Source organism: Notamacropus eugenii, chromosome 6 (genome assembly GCF_028372415.1).
Source record: "Notamacropus eugenii isolate mMacEug1 chromosome 6, mMacEug1.pri_v2, whole genome shotgun sequence".
Taxonomy (NCBI): domain Eukaryota; kingdom Metazoa; phylum Chordata; class Mammalia; order Diprotodontia; family Macropodidae; genus Notamacropus; species Notamacropus eugenii.
Window position 1 is genome coordinate 217,372,647 of NC_092877.1, and position 26,114 is coordinate 217,398,760.

Here is a 26,114-nt window from a genome sequence, read left to right on the forward strand (position 1 = left end):
TTGGTTTTAAATCTTCCACAAAGCCAAGCTGTTGACACTTGCCATGCTAATGCAAAGAAATTCCAATAGCGCCTCCAACCCTAATATGTATTCCTGACACCTATTCTAAGGCGTTATTAGTGCAGGTGAATTAGCAAGAGACTTCTAGACCAGCAAGAGCAGAAGTTTGGAATGCTTTCCTCTGGCCTTGCATGAGCAGGAGCGACTGGAGTGTAATTGGCATATTATTTATAGTAATTATGGAAAAGCCTCTTATCTGTAAACTTTACTAAGGCCAAGCAGTTGGGTAGTGTAGTAATTAGCTTTCCGTTGGCATTGTAGGAAAGTGATAAAGCTTTTTTTTTTTTTTACCTTGACTCTCCACTGATATATTTTAGTGGACTCATTGAGCCTCAGTGTGACACATAACTTTGAGCCACCTTTTCACAGAACATTCACCTGGTGAGAAACTATGTGAAATCCCTGGATGACTGCAGTGATGAGTCACAGATATGGGAGTGGTAAGGAGAGGGAGCACATATGATAGGTCCTAATCACTTTTTTAAAGTTTTTTTTTTTAATGAAAACTTTATTCTTATAATTCTTAATTGCAAATTAGGAAAAGTGGTCTTCTGAGAAAAATCATGATTAAAATGGCCTTCATGTGTGGCTAATCTCTGCCTTCCTTTGCTACTGACATAAAGAACCAGTTTTTCAGGTCACTTATCATACATCTACATAGATTTGCTTATGAGCTCACCCTTTGTGGAGACTTAAATGGGAGTGTTCAACTGTTTAAAATATTTTGATTAAAATATGCAGAACCCATAGAACTATAAGCTTCTAGCCAGGACTTAGTTCTTTCAGGGAAGAGGGTTTTTTTTTTTTTTTTGGAGGGGAGAATTAAAAGAGAGATGGCATATATGAAAAGCAAAGAAGGAAGGATGGCAAATGGGACAGCGTTAGAACAGCTTGGAAAAACTCCTGTGGCTTCATTGTCTCTATAAAGGCAGAGAATACAAAGACGTAAGCAATTCAGCCCTTCTCCCATGATGGAAAATGTAAACCGTTGACACGGCTCCCCTGCTTAACTTATTTAATTCTCATTTTAAATTCAGCACTATACCAGCCGTGTGAACTCTGAAGATTTCTTTAGTAATCCATTTTGTAGTTCCGAATCAAAAACAAAGTGAAAGGGGCTGACACAATTTGCTTTTATTTTTAGGCAAATCAACCCTGGTCATAGTTAATAAGGGGATTACAACCCAGACTAGGTCTTTACAGATGTAATGTAAATCAAGGGCAGAGTATAAAGAAACTGATCCCTTTTGATTGAAGTATGGTAAAAAGGCATAGAGAAACTAGCAGCAGTAATCTGATTGTATGGCAATAAAACCACCATTTTCTGTCTTTCAGATAAAAATAATGTGGTAAATCCATGCAGTTCATAAGATGTAAAGGCAGATAAAGAGTGATACCATGGCAACATATAGATTAGCTTGATGTTAAAAATGACATGTCTCTGAAAAGGGTGTAGAAAACTAAGGTCCTTGCTCGAGGCTGTTAGGTATTATGTGAGAACTGCAGAGAACTTGGAAACTAGGATTAGAAAGTATGAAAAGCCTGCTTGTGGCCTGGGATGGTTAAAGGAATGAAGAAAAGTTGCTCAGTTCTTGCTCATTGGTGGTGTATAATATGGTAAAGGTAGATTTCATTTACTGCCCTTTTTTTTCCCCTCTCTCCCCTCCCCACAACCCCCTCTTTTGGGGGAGATTTGGGCTGATTAAAACTTCAGATCGCTTCAGTTGTTAGGCTCTGGAAGATTTTCCTTTTTAACTCCTGGCCTAACAGCAGCAGCCATTCTGTAGGATTAGCTGCACTCTGAGTTTGTTTCCTTAATCTATTTGGGCTTCAGGCAGGGACATGCTGGGAAGGAACAGAGACCAGAGGGGATAGGTAGGGCTGGGGTTATCTGAAAAGAAAACAGAGACCTTTTGATTTCAGCCATCTTTCAGACTGGTCTCACTCTCACACTGCATGGGAGAGGCAAAGATAAACATTACACATTGTCCCTCTCTCTCAGCAAGATAAGTCTTCTGCCATTTTGGCTTTTCCCACCCTACCAAAAATAAAAGGGGGAATCCAGTTTTAATTCAAATTAGCAGTAAATCCAATATGCCAAAAGTGATTGGCTAATCCAGGTGATATTTTACTTCTGAAATGTCAAAACCAATCTCTGAGTTAAGGAAGACAGGCTGTACTTGACTTTGTTAAGATCTCATAAGAAACAATTTTAATGGTCTGTAGCTTTGAAAGTAAGAAAAGATCCAACATACTTTTCCTACATACATCTTTTATTTCATCTATCCTGAGGAGCCTTGTAAAGACATTGATCTTTTCTTTTTGCCCTCCACACTTACAACTTAGTTATTTTAAAAAAAAAAAAAGGCCTTTGAACCTATCATTAGGTACCATGCAGAGTTAACATCCTATAGGAACAAGCCCCAAAGGAAATTCTTGCTTTACTGCCTGTCATTTTGTGCCGCTAGGAAAGATCTTACCATTACTTTGAGTGAGCCTACACTTTAAGCACTAAGAAAATACTGAAGGTGTATTTTGAGGGAGGGAGTAAATTTCAGATGCGTTGGACAAAATGAAATTAACTGGTGTATTCTTGGAGACCTTGGTTATGGTAGCTTTCTAAGTTTCTACACTTAGTCTATGAAAGTCTATGAAAGATCTTAATTAGACCTCAGATTTCTATTGAAGTTTTCTGCCCTGATAACCCAGTCCCTAGACACATTGGAATTGCTGATAATCATATTTATTCTTTAGTAGAATTTAAGGGAATTTTTTTTTCCCTTCTTGGTTTGGTTTTTGGGATGTTTTGAGTTTTACAAAATGTCACACAAGCAAATAGACAGTGCCTGTGGAGGGCTGATGCATTCCACCTCCTTGCCTAATTTAACCTTCAGTAGTCTATATCAAAAGATCTTTTTTTTTTTTTCATTTATCCAGACTCTGCTAAGCCAAGGGATACCCACTTCTAATTTACAGGCTGGTCACATCCAAGCACCTTACATTCTGCATTTGACAATGATTGCTAATGGGCCATTCAACTAAAGTATTTGCTTGTTAACAGGGAACAGAGCATGATAAATGTCCAGCAAGCTTGCGGCCTCCTTCAGCTTTTCAAATGCAGACTGGTGCATATTTATGGCAGGAAAATGACAAAAGAAGTAGCTGAATTACTCTGGCCTTATGCTTTCAGTTAGGACTAGGGTTAAAGTGATTAAAGAAATAATGCAAAAAGCAACCTCATTTGTTTGCTTACCATTATCCACCATTTAGCTTTCCAACCTACTTGCCATGACACATTTCAGAAATATTATAGATAAGGGTAGTGGATCTATCTAGCAAACCATAGGAAAGAGTAGGTGATCATTTATGAACTATTTTCTCTGCACTGAATGCCAGGTAGGCCTATTTATTTAGCTCCTACAGAGAGTCAGCAGTAGGTTCTATACTATCAAAATATTGTTCATTTTTATATATAAATTTAAAGGTATACTTAGCATCCAGAGAATTTTGAAGTTGGTGAATGCCTTCATGCTGATTTCAAATAAAAACACATAATATGAGAAAGTCCCACTATGAACAACAAGTCTGTCCTGCTCTTAGTAGTTTTCTAAACAAAATATGATCCGGCAAATGGCAATAATGAAGTGTTAATTGCTTTACTGTTCCCGATCTCCAAAGTAGCAAATATGTGGATTTTCAAAATAGTTAAGTGGCAGGTACACATTATGAATGCTCGAAGTGAGTGAGTAGCTCGTAGGTGTCCTTCACTACATTTTGATTTGAAAGCCCATCGTTGTATTTCAATACTACAGAACCTTTCTATTTTCTCTTTCTAATTAAAACAATCACCCACATTCTCCCTTTGCTTTGCTTCTGTGGCAGCCAATTTTAATTAGAGGTTGTGCTACATTCCTCTAGTTCTCACTAGCCAGGTCTGCATTAGACCTGAGGCATTTTATCCACGTCCTTCAGACAAACCCTTCTCACACACCCACATTTGCTTCTCTTGCCCAGATTTACAGAATTTTTAAAATGTGAGCTGTAAAGGAATGTTAATACAGCTCCCTCATTTTATAGGGGAGGAAAGTGAGACCCAAAGCATCTTACTGTGGTGGTAAAAGCACAGGATTTAGAAAGTGTTCTATGCTAATTGTTTGGCACTTAGCAAGTGGCTTACCCTCTCTCTGACTCAGTGGACTCTTCTGTAAAATGGAGAGAATAATACTTGCACTGCCCACCCCTACAGGGCCATAGAGAAAATTAAATGACATCATATCAAAAGTGCTTTGAAACTCGTAAAAAAGATTGTTACTGTGAATTGAATAAAGGAATAAAGCATTTATTAAGTGCTTTGTGCAAAGCACTGTGCTAAATGCTGGGCATAGATATAGAAAAGTCAGAGTCCCTATTGTCAAGGAGCTCCCTTTCAAATAGGCAAAGTTTCAGCTCCAAGTCTGGTGGAGTGACCCATGGTCCTTAGGATGCAGAGTCTGAGCAGATAGTAATTTTTCTTCAATGTCATTTCCACTGATAAAATTCTGATTTTTGCTGTTGAATTATTTGACAATGCTGCGAGGGCTTGCGGGAAGCAGAAATGGTAGTCTGAGGGGTGCTGTCACCTGTTGGTGGCAGTTGGTTAGCAGTTGTTGATGATGGTAATGAGGAAGGTGGACGCCCTCTCCACAATGACTTCTCCCCTCAATGAGGATTGTTGGGCCTCGTCTGGAAGTATGATTTTTATCTTCATTCATCATCATCATCATCAATTCATTTGAATGACCTATCCAAAGTTACGCTGTGGCAGATCCAAGACTAGGAAGAAGTTCATATATCTTGACTCTTCGTCCCTGTTCTCTCCACTAAACCATGACATTTATCTGCATAGTTGAGATTCAGATCAATGTGTATAGGGCATGGGGAAAGGAATATGGGTAAATGATTATATGGGTAGAGTTTATTTCCTGTGTGTTTTTCAGTTCAGAAACTCTGGGGAAGTTTAGACCTGAAGGATGCTTTTTTTTACTGCTAATGTTTCATAATATCATTCCCAGAATGCATTTTCCCCACAAAAAGTTCTAAATAGTTTTGGGGGAAGGGGTAACTGAAATAGTTACATATTAAATATATATAGGAGGCTTTCCTGGGATACTCCCAATTGATGATATATCTATATGTGAAAAATGGGCTTAATTCCAAACAAATGTGAAAAAGGAATGTTCAGATTATTCATTATAATGGGAATTTCTATATTGAATAAATGCCAAATTTATTTCCAGAGATCTTTTATGTGATCACTTCTAAAGGCATAGCCAATGATTATATTATCCTATTCTTAAGAAAAAGTTTGTAAGCAGTGGGAAAACCTAGCTCTTGCCCTTACAGAGTAGTGGAATGGGCCACTGAACTTGGAGTGAGAAAGACACTTAAACTTACAAACTTACTACCGGTATAATGTAGGGCCAGTCTGCTAGCCCTGTTGTGTGGCAGTTTCTCTCTAAAACGATGGGGCTAGGCTTCATGGCTTTCTAAGGTCCCTTCCAGTTTCACGTCTATCATTCTATGAATCTCTGTCACTTATGGGTAGATGTTACTTTGTAACAGTTTCAAGAAACTGATTTCAGTTTTCAGCCTGTGCATTGATTCACATTATAACCTCTTTAATTTGGTAAGTACATGACCAGTAGTCTAAAGGATAGACTTGGAGCTAGGAAGATAGGGGTTTGAATCTGATCTTAAATACTTAGCTGTATGACCCTGGGCAAATCACCTAAAGTCTTTGAAGCTCTGTTTTTTTTTCTCTACTGAATGAGAGTAGTAATAGCACCTACCTCTAAAGATCAAATGAGGTGATATGTGTAAAGTGCTATGTAAACCTTGGAACACTGTATAATTACAAGTTTTTTTTTTTCTAAAGTTGCTATATCTTAAAAATTAGTTACCCTGTGGCCAATTTGTAATCAGTCTCCTCTCTAGACTTAACCTAGGCTGTTTCTCAAGTGATGGCCGTATACTCATTGGACCCGTACTCGAAACCTTTCTCATTTGCCAAACTACCAGAGGTTATGTTCCACAAGCTTAGCCTCCAACATCACAGTTTCATTTGTGTAACACAGTGAAGCATGAGAGTAATGCTTTAATGGAGGATCATGGGTAAATGTAAGAAATAAGGAAAAGAAAAAACCAGATGAGATGATGGTAACATTTTAACCTGAATATGGACTATGAAGGTAATTGTGTATTATATGTATCATCCATAAACTTATTGCTATACTGTTTTATACACCTAGATTATGGCCCTCAGGAAACTTACAGCAGAAATTCAATTCAGTAAATATTTAAGCAAGGCACTGAAAATACTCAGACAAAAATTGTTCCTGACTTCAAGAAATTTACACTCTCCTGAGTGCTTAAACATGTATTCGTATGAAGGGGAATAAGTAGAAGACAGGGACTTTTGTAGAAGGTGGAAAAAGGGGAAGAGCATGTGTACAGTGTCTTCTATGTACCAGACACTGTGCTAATAAGCAAGGTAGGTACGGTTATTTTTCTCAAACAGGTTAAGTGATGTGCCCAGGGTCACACAGCTAGTAAGTGTCTGAGGCCAGATTTGAACTCAGGTCTAACTGACTCCAGGCCTGAGGAAGACCTGAATTCAAATTCATCCTCAGACACTAGCTGTGTGACCTTGGGCAAGTTACTTAACCCTGCTTACCTCAGTTTCCTCATCTGTAAAATGAACTGGAGAAGGAAATGACAAACCACTCCAGTATCCTTGCCAGGAAAATCCCCAGTGGAGTCATGAAGAGTTGGGTCATCACTGAAAGGACCCAAACAGTAATGGGTAGATATTTAACTATAACTGATGTGATCCACAGGCCTAATCCCACTGAATGTTGTTAATTGGTTCTGTGAAAACATTACAGGCAAAATAAAGTTTGGAGCTAGGGAGTAGTAAGTTCCATGTTAACTGTGTTAGAAATTATTGAGAATATCAGAGCTTAGAAACCTAACAGGGAGATTTGCTTCTAATGCGTTAAAAGTATTTAAAAATCGTGCTGGTCAGAGTAAATTTATTCCTGTACATGTGAAGAAAATAAAATCTGGGCCCAGGTGATATACATGTAGAACTTGAAGGGCCATTAGAGATGTAGTCAAATTCATTCATTTCCACTATGAGAAAACTGAGACTCTCTAAGGTCACCCTATAATAAGTAAGTGGTGGGGCTAGGATTTGAACCAAGCTCTGACTTCAAATTCACGGTTCCTTTTACCTTTCCCCCGTCCCCAGATCATTACATGATTAAATTAGCTTCCACAACTGGTTTCCCCATTGTATCAGAAATGAATGACTTACCTATGTCATGTTCCAATTCATCTTCACAGAAGGACAAATACTAAATGATTATCCCACTCTTTGTCACTGAAAAATTAAGTAATCTGTTAAATGGAAATTGATCTTTGGGATAGAAAATATAGTTAATTTCTACTGCAATAGCCCTCTTGTTTAGAAAACATATTCAACCAATATCCATTGAGACTTTCAATATGTGGGTATGTTAATTGCAACCCAACCAATTTAAGCTTCTTGTGGTTAAAACACTGATCAAAACAAGAGTTGGAAGGTAGATTGAATTTCTTTGTTGCTTTGTTAATCATTTTTATATGTTATTTTATTCATAAAGTTTTTTGTAATATATAGAGTGATTTTCAAATGGTTTCTTTCTAATTATTAATATAACAAGGTTATGCCTAATGAGACCAGAAGCAGTTACTAGTCCCTTAAAGGGCAGCTATCCATTTATTACAATATATGATAATAATACATTTATTTTCCATTACTCTTTTGTCTATTAAAAGGCATCTGTTTTATGAACTGATCAGTTTTCGGGAAAGAAAAGAGGTCAGGTGAGCAATGAGTTGGGCTGGTTAGAGACTGGGCATGTATAAAGGCTAAGGAGATAGTATGACATCTTTTTTAAAATCTAGTCACAATTAAATGCCATTTTATTTTGGATTTTGGGATCTTTGCCAGCTTCCAGCTTGTCAGAGCTGAGAAGACTCAAATCAAGTCCAGGCCTATTTCTACAGCAAACTGGAATCCTGGCTTCTTGCCTGTAGATTGATTCAATGTACCCCATCTGGCTTTTGATGTTCTGCAAGTTTGAAGCAGTTTGTTTAAGGAAGCTATGCAGTGAATCCTGGTGAACCTATCTGTCTTCGTGTATTGCTGTAATTCGGGGTCTAGGATGGTGCACCTTTTTGAATTTGCATTTTCACTGGTGCATGCCCTCTGTTTACCTATTGACTGAGCAACAGAGGGTCTCTGTACCTGATTGGATAAAAAGTACAGCTTTGGAGTCAGGAACATCTTGACTCCTTTTGGGGTCCTGAAGCCCGACTGCATTCAGTGTCTGCACTTCACTTGCTTTCTTCATGTTCAATTAAGTTCAGTTTAGTTCAATAGCAGCCTGTTTTAATCACTCCACATCCCTTAACTTTTTTTTTTTTTTTGGTCAAGGTAATTGTAGGCTGCTCAGGGTGGTTGAGCGAGAGAAAAACTATGTTGGCCACAAAATTGCTTTATAGCACATATCATATTTTTCAAGGGCATATATTTAGTAGAAAATATATATTTATCCATGAATTGATTACCCAAAGTAAAATCATAGATTTGGAGCCTGGAAGGGTGCTAGAAAGGAAAGGGGACAAGCAATTTTTAAAATGTCCATTATTGTGCCAGACACTAAATTAGGAACTTTAATTGGATCCTAGAAGTTTATTTGGTCCAACCTTACCTCATTTTGCAGTTGAGGAAACTGAGGGAGAATTGAATTAATTGTCTGAGGGGACACAGTAAATCAAAGAGGTGAGATTTGAACGTAGGACTGGCTTTGTACCTAGGACTCTTCACCATTCCACTGTGTCATTTTTTTTTTTTTGGTGGATAACACCAAATCATGAAGTTTATGTGTGTTTATATTTTTTTTTCTTTAGCTTCCTACTTTCAGGGAGTAAACAGTGAGTTGTTTTAAACCTTTAGAGGAATAGCTTCCATGAATTTACTACAAAGGAAAGAATGTCTTCCTTGTCATGCTTGAGTATAAACAGTAATGTCACTGATCTAAGCTGGGGATAGCCTTGGGTTGGGGGGGGAGAGGAAGAAACAGAGAGAGAGAAGGAGACAGAAACAGAGACAGAGAGAGAGAAGCAAGGAAGATGCCTGACCCGGAATTCCCTTGTTACACAGCAGTCACTTACCTGATTTTGAAGGACTGGTAATACCTTCCTCCATATAGCACCTTTATTGTGCCAGTTTTAACATGTCCCCTGGAAAACTGTTGCCAGGATTATAATACTAACTTACATGGAGACAATATTCAGAGTAGAATCTAAGATGATCCCTTGCATTCACTCTTTTGAACTGGGTTCACAGGGAACTCTATCTTACTACATACTTCAAAAAAAAAGAAATCTAAATGGTAGGAATGTTTCCTTTTGTAAGAGCTTCAAAATGGGAAAAAATATTTAATTATAGGTGGAAAGGACAGTGGTGATGTGAAAATATGCATCATTTCAATTCTATGTTGTAATACAATTATTACTATCTATCTATCTCATTGTTTTGCTTTCTCAAATAAGTAATACAATTTGGTCTCTAGATTATTTAAGAATTCTTTCATCTCTGTAGTTTCCTTAAAACCAGCTGAAAATACTCTTTAAATTGTATATATCTTTAGATGCATAAATATGAGAAATATCCACTATTGTCTAGTGCTTCCCCTAAAAGTAACCAGTCCCCACCCTCTTTTATAGACTTTTGTTTAGGAGCATGACTTAGAACAAGACTGTGCAGGTGAGAATAAATTACAGTTGGGAAAGAGAAGACTCTAAACTCTTTTTGTCCATGGGTTATGAAATATTTGTTTCAGTAATGGAGGCAGTAGAGCCAGCATAGTAAGTTATGGTATGAATGAAATCATCCATTTGCTTTCTCCCATCCCCCATCTTGTCCTGCATATCAATCATTTTTAAACCCCACTTCCAATTTTTCAGTCATTATTTGTGGATTTTTCAGAAACTTTTAAAACTATTTTGTTTTGTTTTGTTTTTTTACAGAATCACCCAGATAAATACCTCAGTTTTCATTCTGAAAGAGGTAATGGGGTTGGGTTTTTTTGTTTTGGGCTGTTTCACTTTTTTTAGCCCATGCCGGCTGGTCTGTGTTAACCTGTAAAGAGAAAACATCTCATGGATTTTTGTCCATCACACACATGGGTTTAGTTTGTCTGCTTTGTTTTCAGGCGATTAACGCACTGTAGTTCTGTATCTCTTTTAAAGCAGGAGATATGTTTTTCATCCTCTGCTTGCTGTATATGTGACCACCCTCCTTGTGGAACAGGTTTTTATTATAGTGTAATCAAACTGTAATATAAAGAGGAACAATAAATAATTGGATTTTTTTTCTGGGAGAAAGGGGGAAAACTATTATAATCTTCTTAGGAGCATTTTAAAAATAAAGCTTCAATTTAGCATCACTTTTTTTAAACATTGTGTGATAAATAAAGAAAAACACCAACATTAATATCAAAGGCAGTCAGTTTTCATTACAGTAAAGGTTCGATTGTGCAGTGCTGTAGGCAGTGAAATTTAATATTATTGTGACTTGTGCAGTAACTGTAGAATGACAGAGGGAAATGGATTAAGTTGAAATGCAAGTGTACACACAATAGCACATGGCCTCCGTCAAATGGAAGTTTAGGTTATTGGAGCAAAGAGAGAGCCCTCTGGCTCTGTCATTATGAATTAGTATTTTGTAAATAACTAGCCTCTGGACTGAAGGTTTATTACTTTTCTCAAATATATATATGTATATACATGTATGTGTGTATATATATATATATATATATACACACACATATATATATATTATATATGACATGTACACAGATACATCCCTGCCATTTGTTACTGCATTGGAGAGTTGCTGAACTGGTTTTTGGCCCATATGCTTACAGCGCATTTGATTCTCTGACGTTCTCATCTTTCTTTGGGGAAAAAAAGATTGTGCTTTCTGTTGATGTGAAGCTTGAAATGCACACCCCCTACACTTTTAGCTCTGAGATGCCTAACACTTTAATGGCCCCAAATCAAATAAAATCCCTGACTTGCCGCTTTTCTTTTTCTTGAATAAACTAGGTTCAAGTTGCAGATGATCTTTGTTTTAGAAAAGTGTGAAAGAAGGGGCACCTGTGAAAACAGGCAATTGTCCCAACCCACATACACATTTATAGAAAATGTCAGTTAAAGCTTCCAATTTCTGCCTTCCTTCTTGGCACTTTAAAGCCAAGGAGAACATTTAGTGTTGCTGGTTGCTTGAAGCTTTAAGGTAATTGCTTGATGCTCCAAGAGTCATATCTGGTAACTTAATTCAGTATAAACCTGATACCCCATAGCTACACCCCACTCTTTCTTTCTTGCTTTTACTGTAAGAATCTGCAGAAACCTGTTCTAATGTTAGAGTGCAAAAGGGGGCAGTAAAGGGCTGTCCACAAAAATGGAAACATTTTTTTCAAGGGTTCTTTTTATAGCCAATACAGCTGTAGTAATGCTTGGGCCTCTGATTTTATTTATTCATTTCAAAATAAGAATTTTTTTTTCTCTTTCTGGCATTTGGAGACTGCATCATTAAACAATCTAGCATTTAAATCAACGTAAAACATAATATCTTGCCTATATAGGAAATGGGCCATCACATTGGAAGTATGGACCTCCATCCTTTTTCAAAAGTATTTATGTAGGTCTCAACTACTTAAAACGTTTCCTAATCTGTAGGCCCAATGAACATAGAGCTCCTTTTCCTTCTGTATTAACGTAATTAACGTCTCTGCAGAAAAACCAGAACAAAACAAAACTTTTAAGGTTGAGGTTTCTAGTTGAAGTACCTAAGTGTGTGGTAATGTCATAGGTCAAGAGTTGGGCTTTGATCCAGAGCAGCATGCATCATTTATCAAGAGTTAACTAGGAAAAAAAAATAGCCAGTTGCAATGAACCTTCAGAGTGTTTTCTCATTCAGAAATGTTGGAATAGTTTATAAAGATTGTGTTCTAACCAGTGGCCCATGGCATTGGCAATTAATAATTAAAAAAAGAAAGAAAAAAGAAAAATTTTTAGGAAATAAATACATCTCTCCTGAAGCAGAGTAAACTGGAAGTGTGTTTAATACACATATAGGTCACTAGTGAATAAATCCATGACTGGATATATCCTTAGTTTACTAGTTTCTAGGGTTATGAAGTACAGGAGTGAGGATTCACATTCCTAGAAAAGTTACCGAAGTCCTATCTTCAGAGAATATAAAAGTCAAACACAACAAATTGATTGAGAACAACCAGTACTTTTGCAATTCCAGGAATTTGTGGACTAATTTTACTAAGGGTATAATTTTGTTGCATTAAATAGCAGGCCAAATGGTAGCACCCCAAACTTTAAAAGTGCATAGACGTTTTCAATATTCTATGTAATTATTCTTAAGATCCACAGAATACTGAAAATTGAAATACACATTGGTGTATCTCTTTGAAAATACAGACCATATGGGCAATTAAAAAAAAAAACGGGTCTAACAAAAATAATTGTCTTGAAAATTTGAATCATGCAGTATTTAAAATCCACCATGTATACCAAGAAAACCTGATATTTTCCCTTGTATCCAATGAAAAAATCTGGGCAAAAGCATTTTGATATTGTAATAGAGGAAATGTTTATAAATGACTCAAAATCAATACTAATAAAATACAGTTTACACTCTTTATATTTCAAAATTTCATTGCAAAAAAGTTTTTGGTAATGTATTTCAATATTTTGCCAACTCTAGGAGACCAGACTTGAGATCAGAATTAGTTTTTATTGTGTAATGTATTATAGAAGTCTGCCATATTTTTTATAGGTTTGGAACCAACTGTGGCAAAATAAATGAGAAGTGAATGGTGTTGATAAAGTTCAATGCCATATTTAATTTGCCTTTACATTCTGTTTCTTTTTATTCTGTTATGTAATTAACAGGCCCCTCTTTCACAGGTAAATGCTGAATACTATAAATGTACAGATATATGAACATTTATTTAAAAAAAAGATTTTTATGGGAATACCATTTAACAGAGAAATAGTTGAAGAGCTGAGAAACTGGCATCTTGAAAGTAAGATGTCCTTATGGTTTATTTCCTAGAAGCATCATTACTTTTTCTCTCCCTTGTAAGGAAGGCCAGACACAAAAGTTTGTTATTTATAGTCCATTATTATTTATAGTCACTGCTTATACTTTTACTGTATTTATGTATGCAATTTGCACTACAGTCATTTGCCCGTGTTTGCATCTTGCTTTTCAGAGTGTTTTGAAATGGCTTCCTTTTGCATGTATGAGTTCCCTCTGTTTCTAGACTCTTACGTAGTGTAACCATGTGCACTCACAGCTTGAGTTCATATCCTAGCTCTCCTACTTACTACCTATATGATTTTGATCCAATTATTTAACTTCTCTGGGCCTTAGTTTTTTAATCTGTAAAATGTAGTGAAGGGCAGTGTTTAATGAAATGACCTCTAACGATCTCTTCTGGTTCTAGCTCTGTGAATCTATAATCCACAGTGTTTTTGGCTCCATACTAGTGGGCACTAGATAAATACTTCTGTCTTGACTGGCTCAATCTGAACAAATGTTTAAGGACCTAATTGGTCATATGTGTTAGAGGAGATAAGAAACAGGGCAAATGGCCCTCCTTATCTGTGGAGTGATTCTTTTTCGTGTCTCCTTTTAATTCCTTTATGATTTTGAAGATGGATCCTGAACTGCTGAAACATGGCTGTCCCTTTCCAAAAGTATAGTTTCAGTTACATAGCCCAGCTCATCTCCGATAAGAACAAGGATAGGAGGAGAAAGATTGTTCTCTATTACTCAGGTCACACTTGTAGAGACACCCCAGTACAGTGGATACAGTACTGGACTCTAGGATTCGGAAAGATTTGAATTCTAGATTTCCCTGTAGAAGTTTACTAGCAGTGTGACTGCTAGTAACACAGTGCTAGCTATAGTACTTTAGACAGTATCCTTTCTCTATAAAGTAGCAAAATAAGAGCACCTTCCTCACAGGGTTATTGAGGAAAGAGGGGTGTGTGTGTAAAAATGAGATCATGGATATGAAAAGCTTTGTAAATCCTGAAGCACTATGTAAATTTCAGTCACCCAAAAAACATTTGTTTAGTGTTTACTGTATACTAGGGACTTAGCACAGTACCTACAAAGTAAGGCAGAAGAAAAATCACTATCTTCAAGGAGCTCATAGTCTAATGGGAGATTACGCACAAATAACTAGAGATAAAGGATAGACAGACAGACAGGCAGATGGATGGATGGACAGACAGACATAGATAGATAGATAGATAGATAGATAGATAGATAGATAGATAGATAGATAGATAGATAGATATGTGATATTTCTATAAGGATATAAACTTCATGTATGTATATGGGTATATATACTCACAAATATATATTTTCTATCATCCACTCTGTGTGTGTATGTATGTGCATGTATGTGCTACATAGATTAGGTATTGGAGTAGGATAATCTCAAGGGAAGGTACTAACAGTTGGGAAAGGCCTTATGCAGAAAGTGGGATTTAAGGAGTCTTGAAGGAAGCCTAGGAAACCATGAGGTAGAGGTGAGAGGGCAGGGCAGGCATAGTGAGGAGCAGACAGTGCAAAGGCACACATTTTTTGGTTGTTATTTCTCCTCTGTTTTGATAACAGTAGGTTTTTATATTTATTTATCAGGTCTTTATTTTGGTGAATTACAGTAAGGACTGTCATTTTCATTTTCTGGTGACCAGGTTTCAGTAAGACAATAGGATTTGTTCACAATACGGCTTATTATACTGATTACCATGAGGGCAGATCAAATCATGTCCCCTCAAATGTAACAACTGCAGATGTACAATAAAGCCATTGCCAAGGATGCCTATAAGAAAAGTGTTAGTCATATCTGCAAACACAGAACTAAGAAGCAGTATTATAAAAGAGTTATTTTGTTATTTTGAAAATAAGATCAATAGGGTCACCTCTCAGTGGAAATTCACCTTTAGCCTAGAGAATACAGATGCATCATATTAATTTAGTGCAGTGCTCTGTCATGAGGGCTTATTATACTTATTTTGTTTTCTTCCAAAGTCAATATGAGAGACCAGTGAACTACTTTACACTATAAAATCTGAGCTTCAAAAATATAATGACATATAGATGTGTGTACACACACAAAAGATTTGTAGGTAGCAAAAATACACAAATGATTGAAGTTCCCATGGATAATGCACTTTAATTTTTACAAAGTACTTTCCTTATAACCACTCTGGGAGGTAGGTAGTGAAACATTATTTTCTTTATTTTAAAGATAAGGAAACAGACTCAAAAACAGTAGGTAGCCTGCCCATGATCACACAGCAACAAATTTGGAGTAAAGATGTGGGTTTGAATCCTGGTTATGATGGCTTTGTGACTTTGGACAGCAAATTCACCATCTGTGAAATGGAATGGTCAGACTAGGAGGTGAACCCTCGAGGTCCATTTTAGCTTGACATTTTATTACCTTATAACCATCGTATTTGAGATTTGAACATAGATCAATGACTTGCTTTTAAGGCTACATTTCCAGTATAGCAGGTTTAACCCTGGAGGACTAGCCGCTAGAATAGACCTATAGTAACACCAAGGATCCCATTAACAAAACACTAAAAACACAAGGACGATACCTCTATTATGATCTAAAATAGCTTTGTCATTAAGAAAAAGCACAGCACCATTAGTTGCCTCTCTCATTGGTAAACAGAGATTGTTTGCTTTTGAATATCAATTATAATTTTGTGTAAAAAAGAACACCATGCAGTTAGCCTGCTTTATTCATGCTTTGGGTTATAGGCCCCTATGGGCTAGGTATACATGCCAGGTGGCAATGTTTTATGATCCTACAATCTCAGATGTCTCCCTTAAAAGAAGCCTCAGGGCTTGAAGCTTTACACCCCATGGCTCTTAACGTGACACTTGTGAGCCCTTGTGGTATATTTCCTTTCTCTTGACTTTCCTTGACTTCATTTTACAGCTTTAAAAGTGCCTTCAAAAAAACCCCAAAATTGAAGGTGTTTTTTTTTTAAATGCAAAATTTAAGACAAAGCAGCCTAGACAGGACAGTTTACAAAGAAGGGACTCTGGACTGAACCGAACTCATCATATTTGTCACTGATTTTGTAGGTTTCGTATGTATGTATGCTGTAAACAGGTGGAAGAGGTAATATACAATATACCTTAAATTCCATCATAGGAGGATGTATGGACAAGAAGAGATCCTTTCTCCTCACTATGCCCAAACTCTTGCTGCAGTGGAATAGTATTCCAATAGATGACCACTTCTGTGGCCTAGATGCATTCCTACCCTCCACAGTTCAGCCATTTGTGATTCCATCATCCTTCAGATACAACTCAGACTTCACCATTGTATCTGGCTTTCCTTAGTAACCACCATCCCAGAATGATCGTTCCTCCTTGTTCCTGTAGCAGTTCCCACCAGCGCCACCTTCTAGTGTGTAGCATTTCTGTGTGTCTTACCTCCTAGACAGATGATAAGCTTTTAGAAGGGAGTCAGGAGAAAGTGAAATAATGTGGAGAAAGACTTGACCCGAGAATTAGGAAACCTGGGTTCTAGCACAACTGTATTGCCTTGGGCAGATGAGTCTATGACCATTTTCAGTGTTTCTCTCACAGTGCTTATGCATTTATATATTTTGTTCTCTCTCTCTCTCTCTCTCTCTCTCTCTCTCTCTCTCTCTCTCACACACACACACACACACACACACACACACACACACACACAAACACACACAGATGTTATACTTGTTGGTGCCCTCAGTTGCCCTCATTGTTTGTACAAGTGCCTAGAACTGTGCTTTGCACATAGTAGGTGGTCAATAAATGTTGAACTTCACTGAATGGTAGTTATTTAACCATTTAATATTTGTTGCTGTTATTGATAATGATTTTTGGAATCTTGTCTTAGTTCCTGTTCTTTTACTTTACTTTTCCCTTCCTGTTCCTAACAGATAGGAGGATCGGTCTATGGGTATACAAATTCATTTGGAAAAAAAAGATCTGCATTCAGTGGATAGGTCAATATTTAATTTTAAAATTTTGTCATGTATAGTAGATTGAATTTTGGAAGAGGATCAGGAAGTCATTTTTAGTTTTATGACAACCATAGACTGTTTTTCTGTAGAGAAATCAATTATTTTTCAGAGCATGAGAATTCTCATTTATGGGCTTGAAGAAAACTTCCTGACCATTAGAGCAATTAAAAAAAAAAAAAGAATGAGTTGGGCTCAGGTCTGAGTTCCCAATTCTTTGTCCTTATACGAGTTGGATTGGATGACCTCTCAAGTCCTTCAAACTCTGAGATGATATATTTCTCCGATATGTATTTCTCTGATATATTCTATGGCATAATAAGTGAGTGAACTCATTTTCTTGTGGAAATTTGTGGTTGCTTAGGTTTTTAATACTTTGTCAAACTCTTTGGACCATTTAATATAAGATATTGGATCTTTTACTGGTAAATGGTAGATAAATTATTATTTTTTTTACTGAATTGTTTAATCGCTGCTTTAGACCAGCATACTCAACTGTTGCCCAGTTTCTCCCAAAGTAAATAAAAGAAGTACATAATGACACAATTTTCAGTTTTGAGTGCTAACACTGGATAATTGATATATTTAAAACAATACTTTTTTAATTCATGTCTTTTAATATGTAAATTGATACTGGCTTTATTAATTTTCATGATTACCATCATTATTACTTTTTAAAATGATCAAGAACTTGTTTTCATATGTTGGCTCCTATATAAAGATAACCCTACGTGAGCTTACTTTTTAAACTAAATGATGCTCAATAAACATAGGATAAATTTACAAAAATATGAAGCAAGTTAGTTTTATCTTTGCAGAATGAATTAGAAAACTGAGGCAGTTGTTTAGATGACATAAGGAATACCCTATCCCAACCCCCCCATGCTTTCCCCAAAATGTCTTAAGTAATTTGGATCATTTCAGAGAGGTGATAGATTTAGGGTTCAGAGTGAGACATACATTTATATACATGTTAAGGGAATTTATTTTTCTTGATGAATATTTTACAGGAATTTTTTTTCTAATATAGAATGAGAAAGAAAGAATAGGTTTCTGTTCATTAAAAATAATGGCAGGGTATTACACATGTGAAATGTTGCGTGTACTTTCAGATGAGGTCACTGTATTTGTTTTATTTAACTGTTTTGTTTATTTACAAGAGGCCTCTCAAGAAGTAGGTGTAATCTGTAAATGTTTGTAATGTAAAAACAATACATATCAATGAAACTTTGAAAAGAAAAAAAGTGATCAAAGTTTAAAAGCAATTTAAAAAACCCTTAAATTACTTAGAAAATTGCTTTAGTTTTTCATTTTACTTTCTTAGTATAAAACATAGCTTGTTAAAAAAAAAAAAAAGGGAGCAAGCCATACTTTGTCAAGTGGATAATACAGAAACTCACAGGAGTTGTAGGCCTACATATGCTAAAGGAGAATACCTATTCACTTATTCAGGAAAATTCTCAAAAATAGGTAGTTCAGGAGCTTCTTGAATGAAGAAAAAAAGGGAGAGTGTGGCAAATGTCATTTAGAAGTGGAGTGTGGTCTGGGAAAAGATCATAGACCTCAGGTGTCATAGACCTCCTCTTGAAGCCTGTGGACCTCAGAAAAGCTTAACAGAAGTGTAGTGTGTGTGGTTCCAGTGATTGAGAGGAAAGGGCAGCTTTAGGAGATTAAAAAAAAAGAAGTAGCAGAATTTTGCTAATGTAAAGTAAAAGAAGGCTTAGTGGCATTTTCCATGCCTCCTGCTTCTTAAGAAGTTGGTTGATGGTAAAACAGAACAGGAAAGAATGGGCATGTATGTAGAGAACAGTTTTATGTCTGTCTCGCTAGTTTGAGTTTGCAATAAGGTATTACACTGAATAGGAGGTGGTACAATGAACAGAGTGCTGGGCCTGGAGTTGGAAATATCTCCGTTCAAGTGGAACCTTGGACACTAGGCAAATAACCTCTGTTTGCCTCAGTTTTCTCCTCTGTAAAATGAAAATAATAATGGTGCCTAACACCCTACACCCCCCACTCACCTTGGAGTTGTGAAGATCAGGTGAGAGAATAATTGCCAAGTGCTTAGCGCAATGCCTAATTATTATAGGCTATGAGGAGCTAGATTTCAGAAGGAAAAGTTTAGTGGTAGACATTGTAGACATGGTAGATTTCTGTTTCCTTTACTGAATGGGTGAAATTACCTGGATCCCTCTGAAAGTGGACCTCAAAGCTATGGAGCAATGTGGTGTGGGAGAGGGCGCCGGATGTGGGAGGTTCAAACCCAGGTTCTACTGTTTACTACCAGTGGACTGTTCAACTCCCTTATTTCTCTAGGACTCAGGTTCTTCATAAGAAAATGTATTGAGGTCACCATCACAAGCAGTCAACTGGTGGGATGGAGTTTATTGATTCTTCCAAAGAAAATACTATGTGTACAGTGGAAAAAAATAGAGAAGATACTGTGATGAGCTCCATTGACATTTCTGGAAAAACCATGGGTTAATTTGTGGGTACAGCTAGAAAGTTTCTGGTTTACAATTCTAGTATAACGGTGGCATGAAAACCAAATGGACATTTTGATTTTTGCCTTAGGGAGGGCTTTTTTTTTTATGAGATTCACTTCTGGTTTATTTTTGATCAATGTAAATAGGCTACAAAGGGGGCCATTAAAGGGGAAATTGAGTTGTTGGATTTTGAGGGGGGGTTATTGGGTTTTTTTAGCTCTAAAATGAAAAAAAGCCCAAGGGAGAATGGTGTACTGTAGCATACAACATACAGTTTTCCTGCCATCAAATGGCATTTAAAAAAAATAAACCTGTAATTAAATTTCTCTTTTGTCATGTTACATGCTGCTTCGGAACTAACATAATGCACTTACAGAGAAAATTAATGCCATTCATTAGTATAAATCATAAGCTTATGGGACCAAGCAAGTCCCCATATGGATTTGAAGTTGGGGGTGTCAAACCATATTTTTTTTTTCATATTCACTAGTGGATGATGACCCAATAATAATCATGGCTGGCAGGCTTCTTCAGTTAAAGGATTGTATTGGAAGAATTCAAAACCTAGGGCTTTGTTCTCAGGCTTTAATATTTTAATGAGGCTGCTGGCTTGGCTGCCTACGAATGAGCTGGGATTTCTAAGTGTGTTGTTTAATGTTAGCAGTTGTAGAAGGATGTTCATTAGGAAACTCTTGTTTCAGCTTCTCAAAGAAACTCTCCATTAAGAAAGATCTTTCAGCAGCATGGAGGGCCTGAAGAGAAAGAGGGGCGGGCAGCTTTTAGCTTCAGGCATTAGGGGATATTGTATCAATAGCCTTCATTCCAAAGCGTTGCTTCTGAGCAGTCATTGGAGCAAATACATGTCCCAAAAAAAAAAAAAAAGATTAGTACAGAAGGACAGTGGCTGTTGTCCCTGCAAGAGGAGGGCCCTTCATCTTGCAGCTGAATCAATATTATAACTAATTATTTCTAGTTATCTTTTATGGGTTTGTAAGACATTTCTTTGTTCAGTACATAAAAAACCCATTGTCTGATCAGTGACTGACTAATTATGATAAGTAATTTGAAACATTCTTGATGAAACTTGTCTGTTAATTAACATCCATTGCAAATGGAAAATAACAGGACCACAAAGTGTTAGTACATCCACTGTTCTCTGAGATTGATGAGATCTTTGTATGGAATTCCCAATACACGAAAGCTGCCAATTCGTTTAAACACACATACACACATACAAAACAAACAGGTGGGAAGGTCTGACTCACCACCAAGGAAAATTTCTTGCAGAGTTAAACAAAGAACTACTGAAACATTATGACTGAGGGGGTGGTTAAATAATTTGAGCTGGACTGAGCACTCTGCTTCTCTTAAAGGGTGTACTTACTCCTCTGCCCTACCGCCCTTTTAAACCTTGATCCTCAAGGCTTTAGTGGTAAACCATCCTGTAGTAGGGTGATGTGATATAGGTCAAATTTGGTTATTGAGGGTATGGAGCTGCCCACTGGGAAATTTTAGAAATATTGCCTTATGCAGTATTGCTTTTCCGTTCAATTCAAATGTCATCTCTTTTCTGTTTTTTGGTTCTTTTAGATTTCTACCTGGACAAGGACTGGTACTATACCCACAAATAGGAGACAAACTGGACATAATCTGCCCAAAGGTGGACTCTAAAACTGTTGGCCAGTATGAATATTATAAAGTCTATATGGTTGATAAAGACCAAGCAGATAAATGCACTATTAAAAAGGAAAACACACCTCTGCTCAACTGTGCCAAGCCAGACCAAGACGTTAAATTTACCATCAAGTTTCAAGAATTCAGCCCTAACCTCTGGGGTTTAGAATTTCAAAAAAACAAAGATTATTACATTATATGTAAGTACAAAATACAAATATTACTACTGATTTATAATATTAAACATAAGCTGAATGGGTTTGTATGCTTTTAAAAGTTTTCATAAAATGATTTCTTGGTAAATCTGTTTCCTTGAGGATACCAGTGTTCAAATGGTTACTTTGAAGCTCAGTTTGGTTTATTGCAGTATCATAATAATATTGGCTAAATGCACATGTATATTTCTAGATAGAGATTGTGTGTATACATGCATAAAATGAGAAAAGGGTTTGCCTCATTACTAGTACTTAGTAGCTACTAGTTACTTGAAACATTTGTATATTTGTATATTTTTGCTTTCTTACTAACAAAATCTACTTTAATGATTGCCTATGAAGCTTTGATAGTTATATCCCGTGCAAATTATATCTTACCTTGAAAAAAAAAACAAGTGGGATTTTGGTCTTAGAATTTGATCATCACCATTATCTTCCAGTTAAAATTGGCTTAAGATGTTTGATATGGAAAGTTAGAGTTAAGAGATTAAGATAATTCATTTTATTTTTGTTGACACACTTTGGGCCTTAACCAAGTGGTATACAACTGCGAGGGAATTGTATACAAACGGTGCAAATCATAGGAACCCAGAAATGTCAGCTGTATTACATAGAGAGCAGTCTTTGAGAGATCGCATATAGTTTGAATGTTTGCATCCTTGGATCAGGTCAGATACTGCCTTTATTAATAAGTTTTAATTAATAAAATCTAATAACTCTACAACCATTTCATAAAGTCAACATATATTCATTGGATGCCTGAAGTCAGTAAGGCACTCTGCTGTGTAAGAACATAGTATCGGAAGGTCAGGATATCCAATTATCCAGATACTTTGTTTTGACAGGGGTATGGAGGGGATTCTTATAATACTGAAAATATTTTTGGTTTGACAGGCACAAATAATTATTTAAACTTTAAATTTGCATAGGTCTTTATTCTCAACTCCTAGAAAATCTTTTGATCCAATCAACAAATATGGAGAACTTAAGTTTTGTACCAGGTTCTGTTTGTATTAAAGGGATAGGGTCTAGACCTGTGATTTCAGTGAAACAGAGAACAGTGGAATGGGGAAACTCCCATTACCAATCCATAAATCACTTGCCTAGGATCACATAGGATGTGGCTCAAGCAGGGCTCAAACCCATCTTATGTGCTTTGAGGTTGGCTCTTAATCTGTACTCTACAAGGCCTCTCTCTTTTTTGTGTTATAATGCCTTTAAAATAGAAGATATTGAATCAGAATCTCCCAGTACTTAAACTACTTTTTTGCAATCAGTTTGGAAACTATTATTGGCTCTCTCATTCCACTAGACTACTACATTTTATTACACTAAGTTAATACTTTATTGGATATTATTCTAATTTCTACTGGGACTATCTTGGCAAATAACAGATATTTCCTAATATATTTCATTGTAATCAAAGCAAAAGCATCAAAACATTTTACATTGAAATGAAAAACAGTACTAAAATGGTCTTCAAGTTTTTGTGTAGTTTTTGTCTCTTGGCCTTTTTTTGAACCTTGAATGCTGGAGATACTACAAATCAGCTTTTAAACCAAGTAAATTCAGAGTGATACATTCAGAACAAGTCACCCAAAAGGAAAGTGGGCAAAGTGATGTTGTAGGTAAAGGGACAGTTGTGGTCAAAGAAAATGAAAGTCAGTCTAAAGGATCAGAGAAGCAGATTAAAGAGGAAATGTATAAAAATAATATCAAGGTATTCTTTCCTTCTTTTTTAAAGTAAGACATAGTTACTATGTAAGTAAGAATACTAATATTTCAGAAATGAGATTTGTGGGGACTCCGACCATTGAAACCTGGTTCAGTTTGCTTTTTGGCAGGGTGGTAGAATAAGACTGTTTGGTGGTGGTGAATGGTTCACACATACAGGGACATATCTTATTAAATAAAGGTAGCTGAATTTGAATAAATTCAGAGTTTTTAAAAATGCTGCCTTAGGGCAAATAGTGCAGAGCAGACCAGTTATAATAGAAGACATTACAATTCATTCATCTATCCATTCATTTGTTCATTCAACAAATATATAATGAGTTCCTACTCTAGTATTAAGGCACTATGTTATAGGTTGAGGAGAAAATATGGATAAATGATGGCCTTGTCCTCAAGATTTATAGTCCCGTAAGGGAATTAATATTTAGTGAAATGATCCTGGTGATTACGCCAGTTCTTTTGTAAGACCCATAGAACTTTAAAGCAATAAACATATTGTTCTCCAGTTGACCTTTGAGTCATAATAAATGAGTAAAATTGTTATAGGTGATTCTTAGTTGGGGTAGATAACCCATATATTAGCTTTATCATTTAATAAGAGAGATAAAACTTTGAATTACATGAAATGTTGCTTATGGAGTCATAGAATTTGGAGCTATTAAGGGACTTTGAAGATGATCTGGTCTGACCCCCTTATTTAGCTGATAAAGAAACAGATCCAGAAAGGTTAAGCAACTTATCCAAGATCACATAGGTAGTAGTAACAGACTGGAGATTTTGCAGTCTTTCAAGTAAATAAAATTAGTTCACCCAAGTGTCTGGAAAAGTGAGTGCGGCCGTACAATTTTTATTAATATGGTGGAAATGGGGTTCCTCTTAGACCCATGGCATTTCAGTTTTTACATCAGTAGTTTACACTGAGCTATTAGATCAGAGAAATTACACACACACATACTTTATGACTCAGTGGTGGTATCTGAGTGATTGGCTTGTGAACAATGATAACTTACTATAAAAAATGATGCAATAATGTGCCTTCAGTATTTCTTAAGCTGGTGGAGGGGGTCATAGTAACTAGTTTAAAGAACTGTTTCTATACACCTTAGTATGTGAATATCAAATAATTAGAGAAGGTTTCTTGGGCTCTGAAGTTTACTAAGCAGCTAAAGCAACCAAAAGTTAGATTCTCATAGGGTTTTTTCCCCATCTCATTGTTATCCTTAAAAGACTGTGAGAAGTAGTGTTTTATAGAACTGCTAAAGCTTTAAGGCAGGGCTCAAAAATTTGTTCTAGATCTAGAAATTAGACACAAAATGAAGGAGTGATATTAATTTCATAGGGAAGTCTCATTAAAAAGTATTTTCAGATGAGCAAGTATGGTTTAATGCATTCCCCTTGGACCGCTTTGTAGACAGTCAAGAAGAAAAGAAAGTTGGAGAAAGGAGAAAGAGGTGGAGGCTTTAAGGGGGAAACCTACAAATAAATCTCAAAATTTAACCTTAGTAAAGATTGAGATTTTGCCCTAAACAAAAATAATTGAATCTCCCCCCACCTCCAACATTCAATAAGATAGGTAAGTAGAGCTTTTATCCAAGAAGGGGAAAGCTTTGAGCCCACATCTTTTTTTTTTTGAGCACGCAAATATAGGAAGATGGATGGAGAGTAGAAAGAAGGTAGTCCTCATCTTGTCCATTATTCAAAACAGCAACTGTGTGAGTTGGAAGACGTAACAGAAAAGGGTTGGAAAGCAGAAGTTGTTGCTGTAGGTACATGCCTGACTCAGTTTCACTGCTTTTGGGGGGAAGTGAGGAGAGATAGGCCTGTTTGCTCATAACTCTAATGCATAATGTAATATCTTTGCCATACTGGATTTAGTTGAATTTGAATAAATTCAGTTGTTTAAATGCTGCCTTGGGAAAAATACAATAAAGTAGATCGATCATAAAAACAGGAGACATTAAAATTCATCCATTCGTCTGTTCTACAAACATTTGTATGTGGTTTTGGTGGGGGCCTGTGGGGGAGAAGCTGTAGCAGGGGATCCCCACACAATGAGATGTGGTTTGTAACTGGTCTCAGTGGAGCCCTGATATGTTCAGAAATGTATCTCTCCAATATGTTCTTCTGGTGCCCAGAGTCCCAAGAGGTCCAGCTGCAGGATGTTGAGAATGTCCATCGCTTGTTATTTATGCCTCCTCCTTCTACTTCCAGAAGGAACTGTGTTCATATATGATACTTTGAATGTCTCATTTCAGATGTTTATGACTAAATTTTAATATTGAAATCTGTACATGTACAAGTAGCTTAGGCAACATGATGAGATTTCTAGGTGCCATGAGTCCTATTTTGATAACTCTAGAGAAGATTTAGGTGTTAATTCCTCTTAAGCCCCACAGAACTGATTTTTATGTAGACTTCTTAGAAATGGGGGTACAGGAAGGAAAACAACTTAAAACTCTAGTCTAAATCTCACTGTTAATTCTTTTGTTTTTTCATATTCTTCCAAGGCACCGGAAGGAGAATTTTAAGATAAGAAGTGATTACTTTCCATAGAAACGAGGGTGATTTAAAGTTTTAAAATTATTACTTCTGATAACAGGACATTCACATAATGGTACCATATTAGTATTTTTTTTATGATGCTTAGAGAGCAAATACTCTGTATTTTAGAAGTAGGCAGACTTTTAAAACCATGGATCTTTTATTAATTAACTCATTCAAAGAG

At 36.3% G+C, this 26,114-nt stretch overlaps 1 protein-coding gene across 1 annotated transcript in view; it reads left to right on the plus strand.

Annotated features, from left to right (window-relative positions):
* Positions 1-26,114, plus strand: part of EFNB2 (ephrin B2) — a 52,037-nt gene that overhangs the window by 4,545 nt on the left and 21,378 nt on the right. The window contains exon 2 of the mRNA XM_072621997.1: positions 21,357-21,640. Coding sequence (XP_072478098.1) covers positions 21,357-21,640 — 284 coding nt within the window. The remainder of the gene's footprint in view (positions 1-21,356; positions 21,641-26,114) is intronic.